The 20,650-nt window shown below is 45.7% G+C and overlaps 1 protein-coding gene across 1 annotated transcript in view; it reads left to right on the plus strand.

The window, feature by feature from the left end:
- Window positions 1–1,427: 1,427 nt before the first annotated feature.
- The window catches only part of LOC138078313 (ubiquitin-conjugating enzyme E2 E2), a 363,968-nt gene continuing 344,745 nt past the window's right edge, over window positions 1,428–20,650 (plus strand). Inside the window, exons 1-3 of the mRNA XM_068971000.1 lie at window positions 1,428–1,499; window positions 6,890–7,073; window positions 17,034–17,084. Of these exons, the coding sequence (XP_068827101.1) occupies window positions 6,898–7,073; window positions 17,034–17,084 (227 nt within the window). The 5' untranslated portion in view covers window positions 1,428–1,499; window positions 6,890–6,897. The remainder of the gene's footprint in view (window positions 1,500–6,889; window positions 7,074–17,033; window positions 17,085–20,650) is intronic.

Below are 20,650 nucleotides of genomic sequence, written 5' to 3' on the forward strand. Positions count from 1 at the left end.
CATTTTAGAGTTTAAGGGTAGTCAGGTTTGTTGATATCCTTGAGTGACACATAGAGTTGGTATACAAGAGCACACCCACGTTTTGCTCCGTGGTGATTCATGGAGACTAGAAGCAACCTTCAGGGATATTACAAAGTACCTGTCAATTCTTAAAGATGACATTTGATAAAAGGATGTTCTGTTCTAGATGTCTGTTCGGGGAACCTAGACTATCTCCTGTCCTTTGAGTCACTCCCGCGGGGCTGTCTTCAAGTCTGCTGGGCAGGACACTTTGTCCACATACCCTGACAGCTTCAGGGTCTCTATTCACGACGTGTTTAGGGGCAGCAATAGCCATCAACCCGGAAGAGGGCCTGCAGCGAAGGTGGAGGTGGGGGAATCCTGTGGAAGCAGAGTTTGCACCGCAGACACAGGTTTGTGCTTTTCTAACGGTTATTCGGGGGACCTAATGACTTCCCTGGTGGGTCAGATGGTAAAGAATCTGCCTGCAGTGCAGGGGACCTGGGTTCGATCCCCGGGTGGGGAAGATCCCCTGGAGGAGGAAATGGCAACCCAGTCCAGTATTGTTGCCTGGAAAATCCCATGGACAGAGGGGTCTGTGGGGTCGCAGAGTCGGACACGACTGGATGACTCACACACACACACCCACGCCCCGAGTCGTGGGGTCACCCACAGCCTCCGCTGCCCCCCACCCGCACGGCCCGCACAGCCCGGGCCCCAGCGGGGGCGGAGGGCCCTAGGCGCCGCAGAGCCGGCAGGGGAGCCGCCTCAGCCCGGGCCGCGGGAAGTTTTCCACCCCGGGCGCGCGTGGGCATCGCGCGTCCGGGGTGAGTGCGCCCGGGGTCCGCGCCGCAGCCGCCGGGAGGGAGCTCCGAGCCGGGGCGTCGCCAGGGCGGCAGCGGCAGGCGGTGAAGCGCCGCTCCTGCCTCGCCTCAGGGCGAGCCGCACCCGGCAGCGCGTGCCTTTAACGCGCGCGCCCGTCAAGGTGCCCGCGGCCCTCCCGATCGGCCCTGCAGCCTGCCTCCCGCGCCTCGCGGGCCCCGGCGCTCCGTCCCGGGGGGCGCCCCTCGCCCGCCCCCGCCGCCGTCCGCTCGCGGGGCTCGGCTGTCACCTCACTTTCCCTCGGCGTCCCGCGGGCGCGCGCGGCGGGGAGGGGGCGGGGCGGCGCGGGGCGGGCGCTCTCGCGGTCTCTGCCGGGCGCGCGCGGGCACGCTCCCCGCGGGCGCGCGCAGCGGGGGCGGGGCGGGGGCGGGGCGGCGCGGCGGGCTGGCGCGGGGCTCGCGCTCTCGCGGTCTCTCCCGGGCGCGCGCGCGGGCACGCTCCCCCGCGGGCGCGCGCGCGGACGGCCGGGCGGCGGCGGCGGCGGCGGCGGCGGCGGTGGCGGCTCACGGAGGCGGGGGCTCCACTTTCCAGGACTCAGGGGCGGCGACAGCGCCAGCCGCGGGCAGCAGGCTCGGCAGCCGGAGCTGGAACGGCCGGGCGCGGCGGCGGCGCCGGGGGTGAGTCCGGCGGGCACAGGCGTGGCCGGGCGGTCCGCTGTGCGGGGCGGGGGTGCAGGTTCGGAGACCGGACGGCCCGCGGGGACGCCGACCCCCGGGGCCTCGTCGGCGCCCCTGCCCCCCGCGTCCCCTCGGCGCCCTGTCCCCGGGCTGGGGCTCGATCCCGCGACCGCGCGGACGGCCTCGCTCGGGCGCCGGAAGCCCCGCGCCCCTCCCCCTCCCTCCCCTCCCCCCCGGCGCCCCCTCCCCCTTCGGACCTCGCGTCCCCCGCTTTCGCCGCCCGCCGCCCCTTCCCTGTCCAGCGCTCCCGGAACCAAGTCTCCGGGAAAGTGCAGGACGAACGAGTGTCACGGGGAAGTGCCGGCCCGGCCGCACGCGGGGTCCCTGCGGACCTGCCCCCCATCATCGCCGCCCGCGGGGTCCCTGCGGGTTCCCCCACCCCCGGGCCGGAGGCCGTGCGGCGTCCGCCCTGCGGCGGGCCGTGTGTTGTCCCCGCTTTGTGAAGCCCGCAGTCCGCGGTCCGAGCCCGTTTTCCTCGGCTCGGTCCTCCGCAGCCCAGCTGGCTCGGTTCGAAGCCGGGTGCCACCCCCAGCGCCCCCCTTCTTCCGCCCCCCCCCCCCGTCTCCCCGCTCTCAGTGTTTTCATCCCCTTGCCCTTTATTATTTCTAATTAAGATAAAGCGGAGCTTCTTGTGGCTTCTCCCCCCCGCCCCCCCACGACCGACCAGAAATGTCCAATCCATCTTCTCTTAAGGAAATTAAGGCCGCTTTGCAAGGATCTCTCGTCCTGTGCTCGGTGGCTGTTAGACCTTATTTGCATGTTGCCCAGATTCACCGTTTTGCATTGTGTATTCTTGAGCGTCTACGCAAATATTTTTTTATTTAAAAGTGCAAAAGGGAATGCTAGGGTTTACCTTAAGAGTATCTTGCTATCTCGCCTTTCAGAAAGATTTTAAATTCTTCTTAGTTGTTTTTTTTTTGTTTGATCTCCGATTCTTAAAAAAGTATGTTTCTGAATAGGTGAGAATTCGTTCTGGACCTTGGGAATCTACAAATTTGTGTTGACTCACTTTGGATGCCCCTTGGCTCTTGAGAGTTCTGTCTGTGGGCTGATGCCAGTGATGGAGGGTTTTCATATAATGTCATACCCCATTATAGAAAGGTGTTCACCGCCACACCATAGCACCTTTTCCTCAAATCTTGGGTGTTCCTCTATTATTTCCTGCATAAAATATCCTTGCAGGTAAGTTAAAGGTAGTATAAATAATTTAATTTTACATTTTAGAAAAGTTTAGAAACGCGGCTGGGAAGGCAAATGGCAAGAAGCAGGACAGAATTAAGCGTTTTCCTCTTCTTAACTCAAAGGAACACTTGCTTCTGCAGTTTTATACTATGAGATGCAGTTCTGAGGCTTATCTGGACGGTAATCTGGATTCACGGAGTGACTGTAGTTGTTTCTATGTTATCAATAATATTTATCACCAAATCATCTCATTTTTATGAAACATGTGAGTTTATTTTCATAGGTTGCTAATTTCCGGGACTGTAATTTACAATATAGAATACACAGCTAAATACCCTTTTAGATAATTTTTGAGTTGAAGAAAGAACTATATTCAGATTTTTAATATAACACTTCTTTGAGCAAAGTTCGATTTTACTATTTTATGTTTAGAAAATGAGTATTTGAGTATAAAGTAAAAATCTTAATATCTTTGAAACTATCATGGAAGAGTAGCTCCCTGTTTATAACCCTGGGATTCCAGTTTATCTTCACTCTAGAATAGCTAATTGGATCCAATTAGCTATTTAGGAATTCATCTTAAAAGATAATTGTAAAGTGCTGATTTAGAAGATAACATTCACTTCATGTATTTCTTTTTTATTTTTTTATTTTATGTGTCCTGCGGCTTGCGGGATCTTAGTTCTCTAACCAGGAATTGAACGCATACCCTCTGTACTGGGGACACAGGAGTCCCTTGAAGATAACATTGAGAGAGTTTTAATTCAGGAAATTAAAAAAAAAAGTTGTTTATTTTTGCCTGTGCTCAGTCTTTGTTTTTCAGGGGCTTCTCCCCAGTTGCCTCTCGCCTGGCTGCTCTGCGCTGGTCTTCTCGGCGGCGGCTTCTGCGGAGGAGCCCCGGCTCTCCGGCGCTCAGGCTTCAGTAGTTGGGGTGCATGGGCCTAGTCGCTCTGCAGCATGTGGGATCGTCCGGAGCGGGGGTTGAACCCATGTCTCCTGCATTGGCAGGCGGATTCCTTACCATTGAGCCACCAGGGAAGCCCAGAAAGTTTTTTTTTTTTACTCATTTGTACTTTAGAGAGACAAAACACCAGTTGTGCAGCTGATTAAAATGTGTACAGACTGTTTTTTCTTAATAAAAATTAGTTGCCACCTAAGTATTGCGGGTAATTTTTCCCTGCACTGTTTCTGTAATTAGACACTCAAAACTATTAATAAAACCCACAGAACTTCCCCTTACTCTTAGTATTTGAACAGGATATGAAAACTGTGTTTCTGAAAGCTTCTTTTATAGTGGTTATTTGTGGCCTTTAGGTGAATTTATCACCCATAGGTTGATTTGGATGAAATAAGGCTTCTTAGGTCAAAAGTGGAAATCTTTTTTCCTTACGTGAAACTGTAGAAATTATACACCTATTTGGGTATTTAATAGTTCCCTAGTGAGACTAATTTTAGTCTTCTGATACTGTGGGGCAGTTTATGACATTTGGATTTCAGACTGTGGCTCAGATTATATCATTGAGTAGTCTTTTAAGTAATTATATGTGCTCATAGCATTATTAGATACTGTAATTACACATAAATAAGAATATTAAGATGAATATGTAGCTTTATAACTAATGTAGTATACAACTGAAATCTAGGCATAGTTTGTCAAACTAAAGCTGGAGCTTCAGTAAAAAAGAATTTTACTTCATTTAGGTGTTTGTGTATTTGTCATCTAATGGATTGCTTCTAGTTTAAGACATATAAAAGGATTTCTCAATCGTTTCACATATCTCAAAATATTGCCAGCAGCGTTTTGCTGCATGTGAGGGCCTTTCCCTCAGAACTACTCTTTCTTACTCCCTTGCACAGCTGTTGTCACAGGCTCTTATGTACGTACTTACAAGGGTTTAAACTCATATTATTATTATTTTTTTTTTACTCAAAGAAGTAAGCTGAAAAAAAAAAATCAGCGTTAAATCCAAGGATGAGAATTCTAAGTAAAATGAAAATAAGAAAGAAAGCAAGACATATGTTAGGCCTGTTCGAGCTGGATGTGGAACATACTGATATAAAACCTCAGGATTCTATTAAGTGACTCCAGTGCTCCAGCTGAGGAGACTGTTGTGCTCTATTTAAAGAGAGGGAAAGCCGTCGGGTTTCCCGTGCTTCAGAGCTGTCTGGGCAGACCTGTTTTGTCTGGCGTGAAGAAAGGGAGCTGGTGAGGGTGATGGGGCTGTATCTTGTGATGTCTTATTGAAGGTATTCAGGATTTTCTGCTGGCTCTTCGCCCCCTCTGCTTCCCGCTTCCTCAGTTCTCTTTCAGGTTTGTCTTAACCTTTCTCATTTCAACCACTTCAAGTTCTGTGTTATGAAATCACTTTGATTTAGAGCAAGCTACAAGTGAAATAGAGCGAGCTAAAAGTTAAATCTTGAGTGAGGAAGAATTTTAATTATTGTCAGCTCGCTGTACATTTGGACCAGTTGTAGTAATCAAACAGTGCTTTATTTGAGGTATCTTTCTTTTACATAGTAAGTCTTATTTTAAGTCTTAATTTGACTAAGAGTTACACAGTATCTTTTTCAGAAGGGATTTGTCCCCATTTATCTGTGATTCTTAAAGGTGTACTTTGTGTTGTTGATGGCGCTCCTTAAAGGTAGTTCTGTGTTTTGCAGAGAGGCGCCCCAGAAGGTAGGCGTGCCAGCTCTGGTGGTGCTTGAGGGGACAGCAACATGTTGACAGTCTGGGCGTGGGTTTCGTCCATTTGGTTTTGGATTTGTCAGTAAACTCTAAGCTAGTTCGGTCACAGGGGACGTCCTCATGGTAATAAGACTCAGAAATCGATGATGATAGAATGATCGTTGCCGAGAGAGAACTGGAATTTTTTGTGCGTTATCTAGATTGTGACAGCTTACCCATGAACCAAGATCCTGAGAAGATTGAGTTGGTGATCAGAGTTGCATGTTGAGCAAAGGGACTTTGAAAGCCTCGAGGTATACTTCATCCCGGCCGTGGCGGGAAAGACGGGCTCCTTCAGGGTCTCCATACAGTCTTCATCGCCTGTGAAGCCTGGTTGCTTGGTGTACCGTGGGATCAGGGCTGGCACCAACCTACGGTTCAGTTTCTGTTTATTTTTTTATTTTTATTTTTTATTATAATTATTTTTATTTTGTTTTATTTTATCAGTTTCTGTTTAGAATCACGGAGGCCTCTGTTATCACAAAGATTACTTAAGACAGTTGACTGACTTAGAGGATTTAACCTTAGCCCAGCCGGAGGATGTATTCATGCAGTATTGGTGCCAGTGTTTGCCCTATTCTCTGTTCCTGTGGCCATTTTTACTGACTTACAGCACCTAGCAAGTCGTCTTAACCTCTGAATCAACTTGCTTATCCTAGGACCCAAGAGCCCGGCACAGTGCCTGGTGGGGAGCACAATTTTATTTTTTTCAGTAACGCTTTATTGACATGTAATTCATGTATTGTAAAATCCACTCTTTTAAAATGTATAGCTCAGTGGTTTTTAGAATGTTTAGAGTTGTACATCACCGTTATCTAATTTAAGAACGTTTTCATTGCCCCTCAAGGAAACTTCGCACCTCCTAGCTTTGTGCCTTTCCCCTTCTTCCCTCACTCCTGGCCCCTGGCGATCACTTAACTGACATTTCCGTCTCCACGCACTTGCCCGTTCTGGGCGCTTTGAACAAATGGAGTTGTGCAGTTTGCGGCCCTTCGTGCCTGGTGTCTTTCACTGAATGTCATGTTTTCAAAGTTCATCCACGACGTAGCTTGCACATACGGTACTCCATTCCTGTATGTGGCTGGACGGCATTCCATTGCTCGGATATCCCACATTTGGTTTATCTGTTCATTGTCAGCTGATGGGTATTTGAGTTGCTTCCTCTTTTTGGTTCTGTGAATAATGTTGCTGTGAACATATTGTGTATATATATTTGTTTTCATTTCTTTTCTCAATACATTTTGAATGGATGAAGGAAAAGTTTTGGCAGCCCCCAAAGCTGTTATGTAAAGTGACCAAGTCATTCATTTTATAGTGAGTTTTCTTTGGTTCCTGTAAGATTCCCTTTCTCTCTGTTCTTGAGCGACCTTTCTGTAGTCCTCCCCCAACTGAATAAATTATTTGTTTTGACTCTTTAATCCAGGATCTAAAATGTCCACTGAGGCACAAAGAGCCGACGACAGTCCAGGCACTAGTGGGGGAAGCTCCGATGGAGACCAGCGTGAAAGCGCCCAACCGGAGCCGGGGAGAGAACAAGCTCAGCCCAAGAAAAAGGAAGGGAAGATATCCAGCAAAACAGCTGCTAAGTTGTCCACTAGTGCTAAAAGGTACCTCGGTTATGGTAACTTCCTTGCTTTTAGTATCAATTTATGACCTGAAGTTCTATCTTTCTCTTGCATTTAATCATTTTTCTGGGATATGGACCATGAAGTTCATGGACTTTTTCTTCTTCAAGATTATTTCTTTTTCATGATTTTAATTGTATGCAGTATGAACTTTTTGGTATTTAAAGTCAGTTAAACAGCATGGCAAAATTATAAACTACGTATCCGTAGTGTGCGTGTATGTATTGTTAGGTGAATATGAATAGGAAAGTGCATGTAAAAGTGTAATAATTTGTTTTATGGTTCCTTAGACCATTACTATTTTATTTTATTGAGCAGCAGAGAATAAAAGTGGGAGTCTATTGAAATAGTTACTGAATGATTATCTTCACTCACTGTTAGTAAAGTGAGAAATGCAGGAATTAATAACAATAGAATGGGAAAGACCAGAGACCTCTTCAAGAAAATTGGTATCACTTCAAGATACCAAGGGAACATTTCTTGCAAAGATGGGCACAATAAAGGACAGAAACAGTATGGACCTAACAGAAGCAGAAGATATTAAGAAGAGGTGGCAAGAATACACAGAAGAGCTGTACAAAAGAGATCTTCAGGACCGAGATAACCACGATGGTGTGTTCACTCACCTAGAGCCAGACATCCTGGAGTCCCAAAGTCAAGTGGGCCTTAGGAAGCATCACTATGACAAAGCTAGCGGAGGTGATTAAATTCCAGCTGACCTATTTCAAATCCTAAAAGATGATGCTATAAAAGTGCTGCACTCAATATGCCAGCAAATTTGGAAACCTCAGCAATGGCCATAGGACTGGAAAAGGTCAGTTTTTATTCCAATCCCAAAGGAAGGCAATGCCAGAGAATGCTCAAACTATTGCACAATTGCACTCATCTCACACTCTAGCAAAATAATGCTTGAAATTCTCCAAGCCAGGCTTCAACAGTACGTGAAGCCTGAACTTCAGATGCTTAAGCTGGATTTAGAAAAAGCAGAGGAACCAGAGATCAAATTGCCAACATCTGTTGGGTTATAGAAAAAGCAAGAGCGTTCCAGAAAAACGTCTACTTCTGTTTCATTGACTACACTAAAGCCTTTGACTGTAGATCACAACAAACTGTGGAAAATTCTTAAAGAGATGGGAATACAGACCTCCTTATCTGCTTCCTGAGAAGTCTGTATGCAGGTCAAGAAACAACAGTTAGAACTGGACATGGAACAACAGACTCGTTCGAAATTGGGAAAGGAGTACGTCACGGCTGTATATTGTCACCCTGCTTATTTAACTTCTATGCAGAGTACATCATGCAAAATGCTGGGCTGGATGAAGCACAAGCTGGAATCAGGATTGCCAGGAGAAATATCAATAACCTCACATCTGCAGATGACACCACCCTTATGGCAGAAAGCGAAGAAGAACTAAAGAGCCTCTTGATGAAAGTGAAAGAGGAGAGTGAAAACGCTGGCTTAAAACTTAACATTGGAAAAACTAAGATTGTGGCTTCCAATCCCATCACTTCATGGCAAATAGATGGGGAAACAATGGAAACACTGACAGACTTTTTTTTGAGGGGGCTCCAAAATCACTGCAGATGGTGATTGCAGCCATGAAATTAAAAGACGCTTGCTCCTTGGAAGAAAAGCTATGACCCACCTAGATAGCATATTAAAAAGCAGAGACAGTACTTTGCCAGCAAAGGTCCAAGTCAGAGCTATGGTTTTTCCAGTGGTCATGTGTGGATGTGAGAGTTGGACTGTGAAGAAGGCTGAGCAATGAAGAATTGATGCTTTTGAACTGTGGTGTTGGAGAAGACTCTTGAGAGTCCCTTGGACTTAAAGGAGATCTAACCAGTCAACCCTAAAGTAAATCAGCTCTGAATATTCATTGGAACTACTGATGCTGAAGCTCCAATACTTGGCCACCTGCTGAGAAGACAGAATATCTCTTGGTAAATAATTTAAAGGTGAATTGAATCTAGTAGAGTCTTTTCTGGTCCAGTGATACACCGTCTGAGAATTTTGAGCCTTGTGGACTGTCTGATTGTTGAATGACAGCTTCATCCTTTGCTGGCGGTGTGGATGAGGGAACCCATCCCAGAGGTGGTACCCCGTGTGGGCTGGAGGACCTTGCTTCTCTTTGGTTGAGTCGGTCCACAGGTTGGGAAGACCTTTCTCAGGCCCCCTGCGGGCCATGCCTTCCTGGGGAGAGTTGTTAGAGTGACGGTGCGCTGTCCATTCTAAGGGCTTCTGGTAGCCAGGTTCCCTTCCCGGAAGCGTGTGACCGATGCCCACCTTCTGCTGAAGGAGCCATGAGGAAGTCAGACGGCCTGGGACTTGAACCCCTCGGCTGTCTGTACTGGGCAGCAGGAAGGGCTCCGTGCGCTCCTGCCGGCGCAGCACAGGTCCAGGGCCCTCCGCTCACGGGACCTGCGCCTCTGCTGCCCAGTCACAGCAGGGAATGACCGGCTACGGGGAATGCGCGTGGACTAGGGTAGAACGGAGCGGGGCTGGAGAAATAGACCTTTAGAGGAAGGAAGGGAGGTGGGTGGGCGTGGGCAAGAGACACTCAGGTACAGACTGAGGGCGTGCCAGGTGGCTCAGACAGTAAAGGATCCGCCTGCAATGCGCCCCACCTGGGTTCGGGAAGATCCCCTGGAGGAGGACGTGACAGCCCCTGGAGACTCCCATGGACTGAGGAGCCCATGGGGTCTCAAAGAGTGGGACACGGCTGAGCAACCAAGCACAGGGTCTCTGAGAGTGAGGGTGCTATCGGGGAGCGGGGAGGACGGCCCGCCAGTGGGGTGTGCTGGTCTGCCCTGCCCCGGTGTCTGCCTCTGGGGGGTCCTTCCCCATGCCCCTCATCGGGGCGCCACCACGGAGCATGGCAGAGCATCCTGCTGGGCGGTGGAGCAAAGCCCGCAGTCTGAGCGGAGGCGAGCGAACCGGGACGGGTGTGAAAGTGAGGATTGCATGAGGTCCTGGCATTTAGTTGCTCTGTGATATTAGATACATAGTTTAACATTCCCAAGCCTCATCTTTCTCATCTGTAAAATGGAGACAGTAATAGTCCCATCTTCACAGGGCCAGCGTGAGGATGGAAAGTGATAAAACTTTTATTTGGCACACAGAAAGGTTTCTTACACTGATGCTGCTGTTCTTAGACTTTGTGCCAGTTAAAGCCTACAATAGTATTTTACTAAGTCCATGTGATAAATTATAGAAAAATGAAGTTTGTGTTAATGCTATGAGGACTTAGTGCTTTTTGTTAAAATAGTAACAGATGCTGTAATTATACATATATTTTATAATAACTCAAGAAAAGTACTTTGCACATAGGTGTTCAGTTGCATAAAATATGCTGTAATTGTAGAATTAATCATTAGGTGTAGAAATGGTTTTCTAGAAAAAAATCTCAGTTTTCAGGTGTTACAGAAAAGTAATATTGGATACAGAGAATATTAAATTGGAATTTTATTTAAACAATGGTATAAATTAATTTTTGTCTGTTTCAGAGTTAAGAGGGAGATTACAGTTATTTCTTGATGCATTTTTGCGCTTCCTTGGCATGAAATTATTTCTTAAAAAATTGGAATGCTTTTAGCATGGTCTGTTCTCTTCATAATTTTATGTGATTTTATTGGATATAATGTAATATTGTCCTAGAAATGATATTTGGTTTTAGACTCTAAATCGTTGTTAGGTTGGAAGGCTGATTTCAGTATATTTCACTGTGGAATTTTATTATAATATATGGGCTAATTTGTGCCTTTTTCACATGAGAATGAAGTGCTCTTTGTAGATAATCTTTTGTAATTATTGTATTTTATTGATTCTGAATGTTCATTAAAAATTTTTCAATGTTCCTGAAATCAGGATGCAGCTTACAGTTGATGTGCAGAATCATTAATTTAGGTTGTCTTAAAAATTGAGCAGTTTTTCTGACTCATAGATGAATAGTATGTATCACCAGTCAGAATTAAGCTCTGGATTTATTGCTTGCAGTGGCTCTGTGTTTTCTAAGTTAATTCAGAGATTGCTTTGAGATTTAAGAAATTTTAGTAACCAGTTGCATGATTTTTACTTTTGAGAATGAGTTCGTTTTGGAAGGTTTTGAGGAATGCAGACCATAGGGGAATACTAAGTGGATGAAGTTTTTTTTAAAATAACTGTTAAGAAAATACCTTTGTGAATCCCCAAGTCCATACATTCATGTTCTGCTTGGCCCTGAGTGAGTTACTGAATTTTCTTGAAACTCGAATATGTGTTTGTGTTTGAAACATGTTTGTATATATACAGCCTCATTTTTCTGAACCATTAATCCAGTATGCTGGCATTAAAACGAGCGCTTCACGTCGTCTCCACCTCGGTTCAGTTTCGCTGCCATGGTCTGCAGCTCAGTCCGAAGGAGTCATTATCATCTCCCCGTCCCTGCCCCCCACTCCTCTTTCTTTTTAGCAGATGACAGTCACAGGTAACACTCCTACTGTTCCTGGAACATTTAAGGTTTTAGGTGAAGTCGTACAAACTGAAGTTTAGTTTGCATTTTGCTTCTGACTTGTTCCAGTAACATATGCAGTTGCTGACTTCTGTACCGTGGTAACTGGGGAAGCGGCACTGCTGGACGGAAATTGGAGATACAGACAGTTGTCTAGTGGGCTTGTGTCTAAAGAAATAATTTTGTCTTAAAAGTTCTCATAAGAGAGAGGAGAGGTTGTTTTGTTTGTTTGACTTAGCAAGATAATTGCTTGTCTTTTCACCTTAACAGCGTGCAGTTACTAGCCTGAGTTTCCTAAATGGGAACTGATAAAATGGTAGTACTTAAAGAATTCTGTGAGATTTATTTAATTCACTTTTAATAGCCTAAGATCGTCATGTAAAAGGTGCCACAGTAAGTGTGAATTACTGATGCTTTTTCATTTTTCCTCACCCTAAGGGACAGTGCCTGAAATAGCTGCCTTCCTTATTACCCCACATGTCAAGACTGAGAAACTTAATACATACCATGATCACAACTTTTGAGATAGAATTGAATTGCTGTCATTGAAAACAGCAGGACATCTTGCAGCCGTTTAAATAGCAATTCTTAGTATCATCTTTTCTGTCAGGAGAAATACAGCCATTCTTTGGTAGCAGTGGCTTAAAATATATTGTAACACACTGACTCACTGCTCAAAATTGTCAAGTTTATCAGTAAATTGCTTTTTGTATTGAATAATTGGATTTAGAATGATAGACATCTGGAGGGGTTTCAAGTTCCATTATAGAATTCTGTGACAAAATTATGACATCAATTTTTTAAACCAAAAGGGACAGTATAAGCATAAAGCAAGATGAATTATTTGAAAATCCCTAGGAAGTTCTTTTACATTAAAATTGTTTTCTTTGACACTTTAAGCATGGTCTTTTGAATCCCTGCTCTTTTGGTTCTCTGAGTTTAAAAACAAAAGTATGTGTTTGTATACACACGCACACATATACACACACTTTCGGATACACATCTGAATCACTTTTCTGTATACTTGAAACCAGCACAATCTTGTAAGAGTTTTCCATGTTTCTGGTAACAAATAGTACAGAGACATTCTTAGTACAAAGCAACAGTTTTCTGTTGAAATACTTTCCCTGTCACAATTCCTTTTAGCTGACTATGGCTTGACCTTAAGTAATATACTTACACTTAACTTTTTGAATTGTTAAATAATAGCTTTTGCCTCCTGGCTGTGAATTTTGAGGATGTTCACCAGCTTGTTCACCTGCTTGCTTTTCCCTCCTCCCAGATAATGATACTCGCTTTTAAAAAAGTACTGGAGGGATGGGATGGGGAGGGAGGTGGGAGGGGGTTCAGGATGGGGGACACGTGTGCACCCTGGGCTGATTCATGTCGATCTATGGCGGGGACCACTACGGTATTGCACAGTAACTGGCCTCCAGTTAAAACACCTAAGAAAAGAGTATTGGTCGTCTTTCTAAATGAAAGAGTCTATTTAAGCCACTGCTGCTCGTGCCTCACGTTTCAGCAGTGCTCGATGGTTCCTTACTTTGTAAAACGGGGATGTTGGTACCTTTGTTCTTCCTTCCATCTGCTCACACCCCCACCACCCACTTTTAGTTGGTTTCTGTTAGCTACACTTGACTTTACATCTTCATGGTTAGTAGCAGTTCCATTTTACAGTCTAACTACAACCTCTTGCCTGTGCTTCATCGATAATAAAAGGCCAGTAAACTCTGTAGGTTTACCTGTTTAGTGCCAGACCAGCTGGCGTGTTAGCATCAGATTTCCTGTAGGTCCAGTGTTAGGATCTCTCAGCGATCAATGCAAAGAAACAGAGGAAGACAACAGAATGGGAAAGACTAGAGAGCTCGTCAAGAAAATTAGAGATACTAAGGGAACATTTCATGCAAAGATGGGCACAATAAAGGACAGAAATGGTATGCACCCCACAGAAGCAGAAGATATTAAGAAGAGCTGGCAAGAATACACAGAAGAACTGTACAAAAAAGACCTTCACGACCAAGATAATCGTGACGGTGTGATCACTCACCTAGAGCCAGACATCCTGGAATGTGAAGTCAAGTAGGCCTTAGGAAGCATCACTACGAACAAAGCTAGTGGAGGTGAATTCCAGTTGAGCTATTTCAAATCCTGAAAGATGATGCTGTGAAAGTGCTGCACTCAATATGCCAGCAAATTTGGAAAACTCAGCAGTGGCCACAGGACTGGAAAAGGTCAGTTTTCATTCCAAACCCAAAGAAAGGCAGTGCCAAAGAATGCTCAAACTACTGCACAATCGCACTCGTCTCACACTTTAGTAAAGTAATGCTTGAAATTCTCCAAGCCAGGCTTCAGCAACACGTGAACCATGAACTTCCAGATGTTCAAGCTGGTTTTAGAAAAGGCAGAGGAACCAGAGATCAAATTGCCAACATCCATTGGATTATAGAAAAAGGAAGAGAGTTCCAGAAAAACATCTATTTCTGCTTTATTGACTATGCCAAAGCCTTTGACTGTGTGGATCACAATGAACTGTGGAAAATTCTGAAAGAGATGGGAATACCAGACCACCTGACCTGCCTCTTGCGAAACCTGTATGCAGGTCAGGAAGCAACAGTTAGAACTGGACATGGAACAACAGACTGGTTCCAAATAGGGAAAGGAGTATGTCAAGGCTGTATATTGTCACCCTGCTTATTTAACTTCTGTGCAGAGTACATCATGAGAAACGCTGGGCTGGAGGAAGCACAGGCTGGAATTCAGATTGCCGGGAGAAATATCAATAATATTGATATCAATATAATATCAGATATGCAGATGACACCCCCCTTATGGCAGAAAGTGAAGAGGAAGTAAAAAGCCTCTTGATGAAAGTGAAAGAGGAGAGTGAAAAAGTTGGCTAAAACTCAACATATAGGAAACTAAGATCATGGCATCTGGTCCCATCACTTCATGGTGAATACATGGGGAAACAGTGGCTGACTTTATTTTTTTGGCTCCAGAATCACTGCAGATGGTGATTACAGCCATGAAATTAAAGGATGCTTGCTCCTTGGAAGAAAAGCTATTACTAACCTAGACAGCACATTGAAAAACAGAGATGTTACTTTGCCGACAAAGGTCCGTCTAGTCAAAGCTATGGTTTTTCCATTGGTCATGTACGGATGTGAGAGTTGGACTATAAAAAAAAAACTTAGTGCTGAAGAACTGATGCTTTTGAACTGTGGTGTTGGAGAAGACTCTTGAGAGTCCCTTGGACAATAAGGAGATCAAACCAGTCCATCCTAAAGGAAATCAGTCCTGAATATTCATTGGAAGGACTGATGCGGAAGCTGAAATTCCAATCCTTTGGCCACCTGATGTGAAGAACTGACTCATTGGAAAAGACCCTGATGATGTGAAAGATTGAGGGCAGGAGGAGAAGGGGACGACAGAGGATGAGACGGTTGGGTGGCATCACCGACTCGATGGACATGAGTTTGAGCAAGCTCTGGGAGTTGGTGATGGACAGGGAGGCCTGGCGTGCTGCAGTCCATGGGATCCAAAGTCGGACCTGACTGAGCAACTGAACTAGGATCTTAATGCTACCCAATGAATCACAGCCTTTCGGCAAAATGCCTCCTTTGTATCCCAGTCAAGTATCTGTTACTTGATTACAAGTGTTTTCGTCTTAGTTTCGCTCCTTTCACTCTGTGACTTTCTTACCGAGCTGTTTCTCTTGCAGCACTTCTGACTGTTTCCCTCCCATGACTAGCATGTCTTTATCATACCCTTATATGCTCTGTGCCCTCTGGACCATCTCAGCCTGTTTGATTTACACCATGCACTTGGCTTCCCAGTTCAGTGAAGTTTCTCCACCAGCGGTGACCACCGCCCGCGCTCTCTGTCTCTTATTCCTTTTTGCACTTTCTGTATCTGTGAACCCGCTATCACCCTGGGGTGCCGAAGCAGTGGCAGGTGAATGTGCGTGCTCTCAGTTTACTGCCTTTAACCTGGACTTGACCTGTTTTGCTTTAAAGTGCCTGTTTTATTTATACGTTGGTGTGGAATCCACAGAGGGTGTTCTATATCAGCTATTTGAGACTTCTCTTATTTAGTTCTATGCCATGTGTACTTTAAGTGCACATGAACACACTGTAGAATCTAAGAAGTCTCAGTGGGACAGCAGAATTAATAGGTTGTTTTATTTTTGGCGTTAGATTTGTCAGTCTTGGTCTATGTATCGATGTGAGAATTGGACGGTAAAGAAGGCTGAACGCCGAAGAGTTGATGCTTTTTGAACTGTAGCGCTAGTGAATACTCTGGAGAGTTCCTTGGACTACAGGAAGATCAAACCAGTCAATCATAAAGGAAATCAATCCTGAATATTCACTGGAAGGACTGATGCTGAAGCTCCAATCCTTTGGCCACCTGATGCAGAGAGCCCACTCATGGGAAGAGACCCTGATGCTGGGAAAGCTTGAAGGTGGGAGGAGAAGGGGACGACAGAGGATGAGATGGTTGGACGGCAACACCGACTCAGTGGGCATGAGTGTGAGCAAGCTCCGGGAGATTGAGAAGGACAGGGAGGCCTGGCGTGCTGCTGTCCATGCAGTCGAGAAGAGTCAGACAGGACTTATCCAGTGAAGAACAAACAACAGCTATTTCATGACAGCTTCCCCACCTTGAGTCACACGACTTAGAAAAGTGACAGTGATATCTGTACCAGAAATTTCATTCGGGGAAGGATACTGGAGTGTGCTGCCATCTCCTTCTCCGGGGGGTTTTCCTAGCCCAGAAGCAAAGCCACGTCTCCTGCACTGGCAGGTGGATTCCTTACCACTGAGCCGCCGGGGAAGCCCATACAGGCGGTTAGGTGAAGTAAAAAATAAAAGATGAAAATAACACATGAGGGTAAAAACAGGTTTTTAAAATAAAAATTCTTTTATTTCCCCTTTGCAGGACGTGTATGCTTAGTGTTTGCAGTGGTTTGAGTTTCCCTGGTAGCTCAGCTGGTATAGAATCCGCCTGAAATGCAGAAGAACCTGGTTCCATTCCTGGGTTGAGAAGATCCCCTGGAGAATGGAATGGCCACTCACTCCAGTATTCTTGCCTGGAGAATCCCATGGACCGAGGAACCTGTTGGGCTACAGTCTGTGGGGTTGCCGAGTTAGACACGACTGAGCAACTCAGCACAGCACAGCACAGCACAACAGCGGCTTAAAGTTTTGATTTAAGTCGTGCTGTTGGTGAGAGATGGAGGCACAGATGGTGGCGGGTCTGCACTCTGCAGATGCATTGTGGAGACTGGGGCAGAAATCGCTCACTTGTTGGCACTGTGTATGATGCTTTATACAGTGGTAGTATTTCAAATTAAAAGCGCACAAATAGGAAAGATCAGTGTAAAAGTGTAAAATTTAATGGAATATTAAAAGAGTAAAGACATTTTAATGTAACTTTCTTTGTCTTTATTTTCAAGAATTCAGAAGGAACTTGCAGAAATTACGTTGGACCCACCTCCCAACTGTAGGTAAGTACTTAATGGATTTTTTTTTATTTGTATCTCTTGCAGAAGGTGTAATTGAACTGTTGGTCTGATGTGTCAACTGTTGTTGGAGCCTGATTAATTAGTGAAAACATGGTTGTGTTTTGGACTTAAGTGACTGTGAAGACAGTGGTTGTGGTGGTCTCCATGCAGAAATGGAATCTTCACGAGTCTGTTTGTCGTGGCAGATGAAGTTGCCAAAAAAAGAGTAATGCAATAACAGTAAGATAATGGAATTATAGGGTATCACATCCAGTGATCTTTCAGTGGAACAGGTGTTGGAGTTTTAAATGATTTCTTTCATGATAGAGTAATACTGTGGCTAAAACATTTGCTGTTTGATAATTTATTCAGCTGTTATCTTGCTGAAAATTGATTTTTAGAAGTGCTGGAACGTTAAACAGTGTTTCTTCATGGTTTACATTATTCCTTATAGTCCTGGGTTGTGGTGATTGGAGGCAGTGAGGTTAAGTTTAAAACACTCTCTCCATTATGACCACATACCCTCAATTTTCTGGTCGGAGTTTACCGATGGGAAGTTAAAGTGCTTGCTTGGAGTTGATTAATGATGTACACAGAGGAGGAGGAGGGAAGTTAGCTTCTGCTGTATCTCGGCTCTGGCACAGTAGTCGGAAGATGGCTGTTTGACTACTTGAAGACATTTCTTTGTATTTTGATGTCAGTTCAGTGCTGGAACCAAGCCAGTGGGGAGTTTTGTAGTTTAAATTGGTAGCGCTGTGTGTCAGGTGAGAGGACGAGCTTCAATATTGAGTACATTGTTGCTATGATTTCTGACTTTACTGAACTTAATATGAAAGCAAAGTAACAGCTCTGGGTATTAATGGAAGTGAAAAATTTGTAGGTGGCTATATGGCTAATTGACAGCCATTTTTGTGTAGGAAAAATTCTAATAAGACTTAATGTTTGTAGTGAATTTATTATAGTTCTTTACATGAGAGTTACATAGAGTATATAAACTTGTAGTATTAATGTTCAAAGAATATTTCACTCAACTAGAACAAATGATTCTTGGTTAGGAGAAGCTGTTGAGTAGTCGGGTGTTTTGGTCACACTCAGGCTGTGTTACATCAGAGCTGTTTCAGATGTCACATCTTTAAGCTTTGGTGGCCAGTTCGTGTAAATGGATTGATTTGTGGAAAACCTTCAGTTTGAATTAAAGTCTCTTGTTTCATAGGGTAGTATTTGTTTTAATGTTTGAATCTTTAAAAAAAAACAACCGTGTATTACCACATATTTCTGTTAGCTTTTTACAAACAACTGAAAAGGTAGATATGTGAACTTAGTTTATACACTTACTTGCTTAAACTTTGAAAACAGATTATTGAGAAAATAAACAAATTGCTTTGTTTTAATGAGCTTGTTTAGGGCTCATTTTCGATGAATGTAACCCATGTATAATATGCAGTGATTAGAGTTTGCAGTTTTGCTATCAGATATATTATTTCCTGGTGCATTACTCTAATTTAGCTTTGACTTATTACAGATAATAATTAAACTTAGATTAAACCAATATATTATAAATGTGCATGGAAACTGAAAATTCTGAGGAAAAAAATTACATAATGGTTATTCCTTAACTAAAATGGTTAGATCATAGTTCTGCTTAATCAAAAAAAGAAACGCTTAACTATGGAAATTTGGGGGTTTACTTTTTCATTGAGCCTTAGTTAAAGTGTACTGGTTGTGCAAGGAAAATATTTGTAATAGTTTTTCATTAAAAAGGTAGATGTCTCATATAATTAGCCCCTCAGTTTCAAGAAAGAAACCTACTCAGCTATATTTTTCCCCCCAGTTTTATTGAGATACTGACATGTAACATTGTAGAAAGATGCCTTGTTCGGTGGATTTGCTGGCTTATGGAAACTTTCAGTGAAATCCTTTTATCCATGTGAAGATTGGATAGCTCAGATTGCTTCAGAACAAGGACTACCGGTGCAGCTTCTTTGATTGATCCTCAGATAGCTGATGGACTGATCAGGCAGAGACGAAGGTCGTGCTCCTCTTCATGTTTGTGGCTCTCCTGTGGCAGAGGGTCCTCTGTGCTGGGCTGCCTGGAAGTGGGGGATCCTGCCGCCCCCTGCGGGCCCTGCCCGTCACGTCGGTGCTCCCTGCGGGCCCTGCCCCTCACGTCCACGGCCATGTGAGCCCGGTCCCTCACATTGACGGCCATGTGGGCCCCGCCCCTGACGTCGACGTCCCCTGCGGGCCCTGCTCCTCACGTCCAGGGCCCTGCCCCTCACGTCGGTGCTCCCTGCGGGCCCTGCCCCTCACATTGACGGCCACGTCGGCCCCGCCCCTCACGTCCACGGCCATGTGAGCCCTGCCCCTGACGTCCACGCTCCCTGCGAGCCCCGCCCCTCATGTTGACATTCCCTGTGGGCCCCGCCCCTCATGTTGAAGGCCATGCGGGCCCTGCCCCTCACTTCGGTGCTCCCTGTGGGCCCCGCCCCTCACGTCAAGGGCCATGCGGGGCCCGCCCTTCACATCGACTGCCATGCGAGCTCCGCCCCTCACATCGAAGCTCCCTGTGGGCCCTGCCCCTCACGTCGACGCTCCCTGCGGTCCCCGCCCCTCACGTCGACGCTCCCTGCGGTCCCCGCCCCTCACGTCCACGGCCATGTGGGGTCCGCCCTTCGCATCGGCGGCCATGTGGGCCCCGCCCCTAACGTCGACGCACCCTGCGGGCCCCGCCCCTCACACCCGCAGCCATGCGCTGGCTCCTGAAGAGGGTTACCGTGGTCTTTGCATTTTGTGGTGTCAAATAATTGGGGTTTACAGTAAATCTGCCCAGCTATATTTTAGTGAATTGCAATAACTGTCTTCAGAAGGAGAAGTTAGAACATAACTGGTTTGGTTTATTTTTGGCACAAAGTCAACAATGCCTCTGTAGTTGATTTTTAAAAGTTCTGTGCTGCCTTCGCGTGTGTGTGAATGACTGTAAGGAGTTTATAGAAGTGTGGTAAACTGAACGCATCTGCCGAAGAGAGTCAGAGTCCCGCCCACCTCGTCTCCCTCTGAGTGCCCTTTCCCAGGACAGCTGCCTCTCTCAGCCCTGCCCTTTGGGGGCTTGGGCGGGCCAGCTCCTTGCCACGGATGGAGAGTGTGTGCAGGCGCCTCGGTGAGCTCAGGCGGTCAGAGCAGAGAAGGGTGTGACCTCCGCGGGGTCTCGGTGAGGGTGCGTGTGTATCGCGTTCCACTGGACTGTGCTTTAGTCTTCTTTCCTAGAACTGAGGCGGTAGTGCAGCCCCGTTCTGTGGTTGTGTCGGGTTAGAGATGGGACCTCGGAACTCCAGTGGATCTCCTGCGGTGTCCGCTAAGCGACTCTGAGTTCACAGTACAGGAACCAGCGTGTGTTTGTCTTCTGCTGTAGTATCGTCCAAGGTCTTCCCCACCCCCGCCAAGGCTTCCAGCAGACTTACCTCTTTTAAGATTATGCACAAAATATTTTGATGATCCGTTATTTCTTTGTATAGGAAATATCTGCCTATACAGTTTCTGGGTTTCTTTTCACTTTTTTTGGTCATTGTTTT

Source organism: Capricornis sumatraensis, chromosome 4, assembly GCF_032405125.1.
Source record: "Capricornis sumatraensis isolate serow.1 chromosome 4, serow.2, whole genome shotgun sequence".
NCBI lineage: Eukaryota > Metazoa > Chordata > Mammalia > Artiodactyla > Bovidae > Capricornis > Capricornis sumatraensis.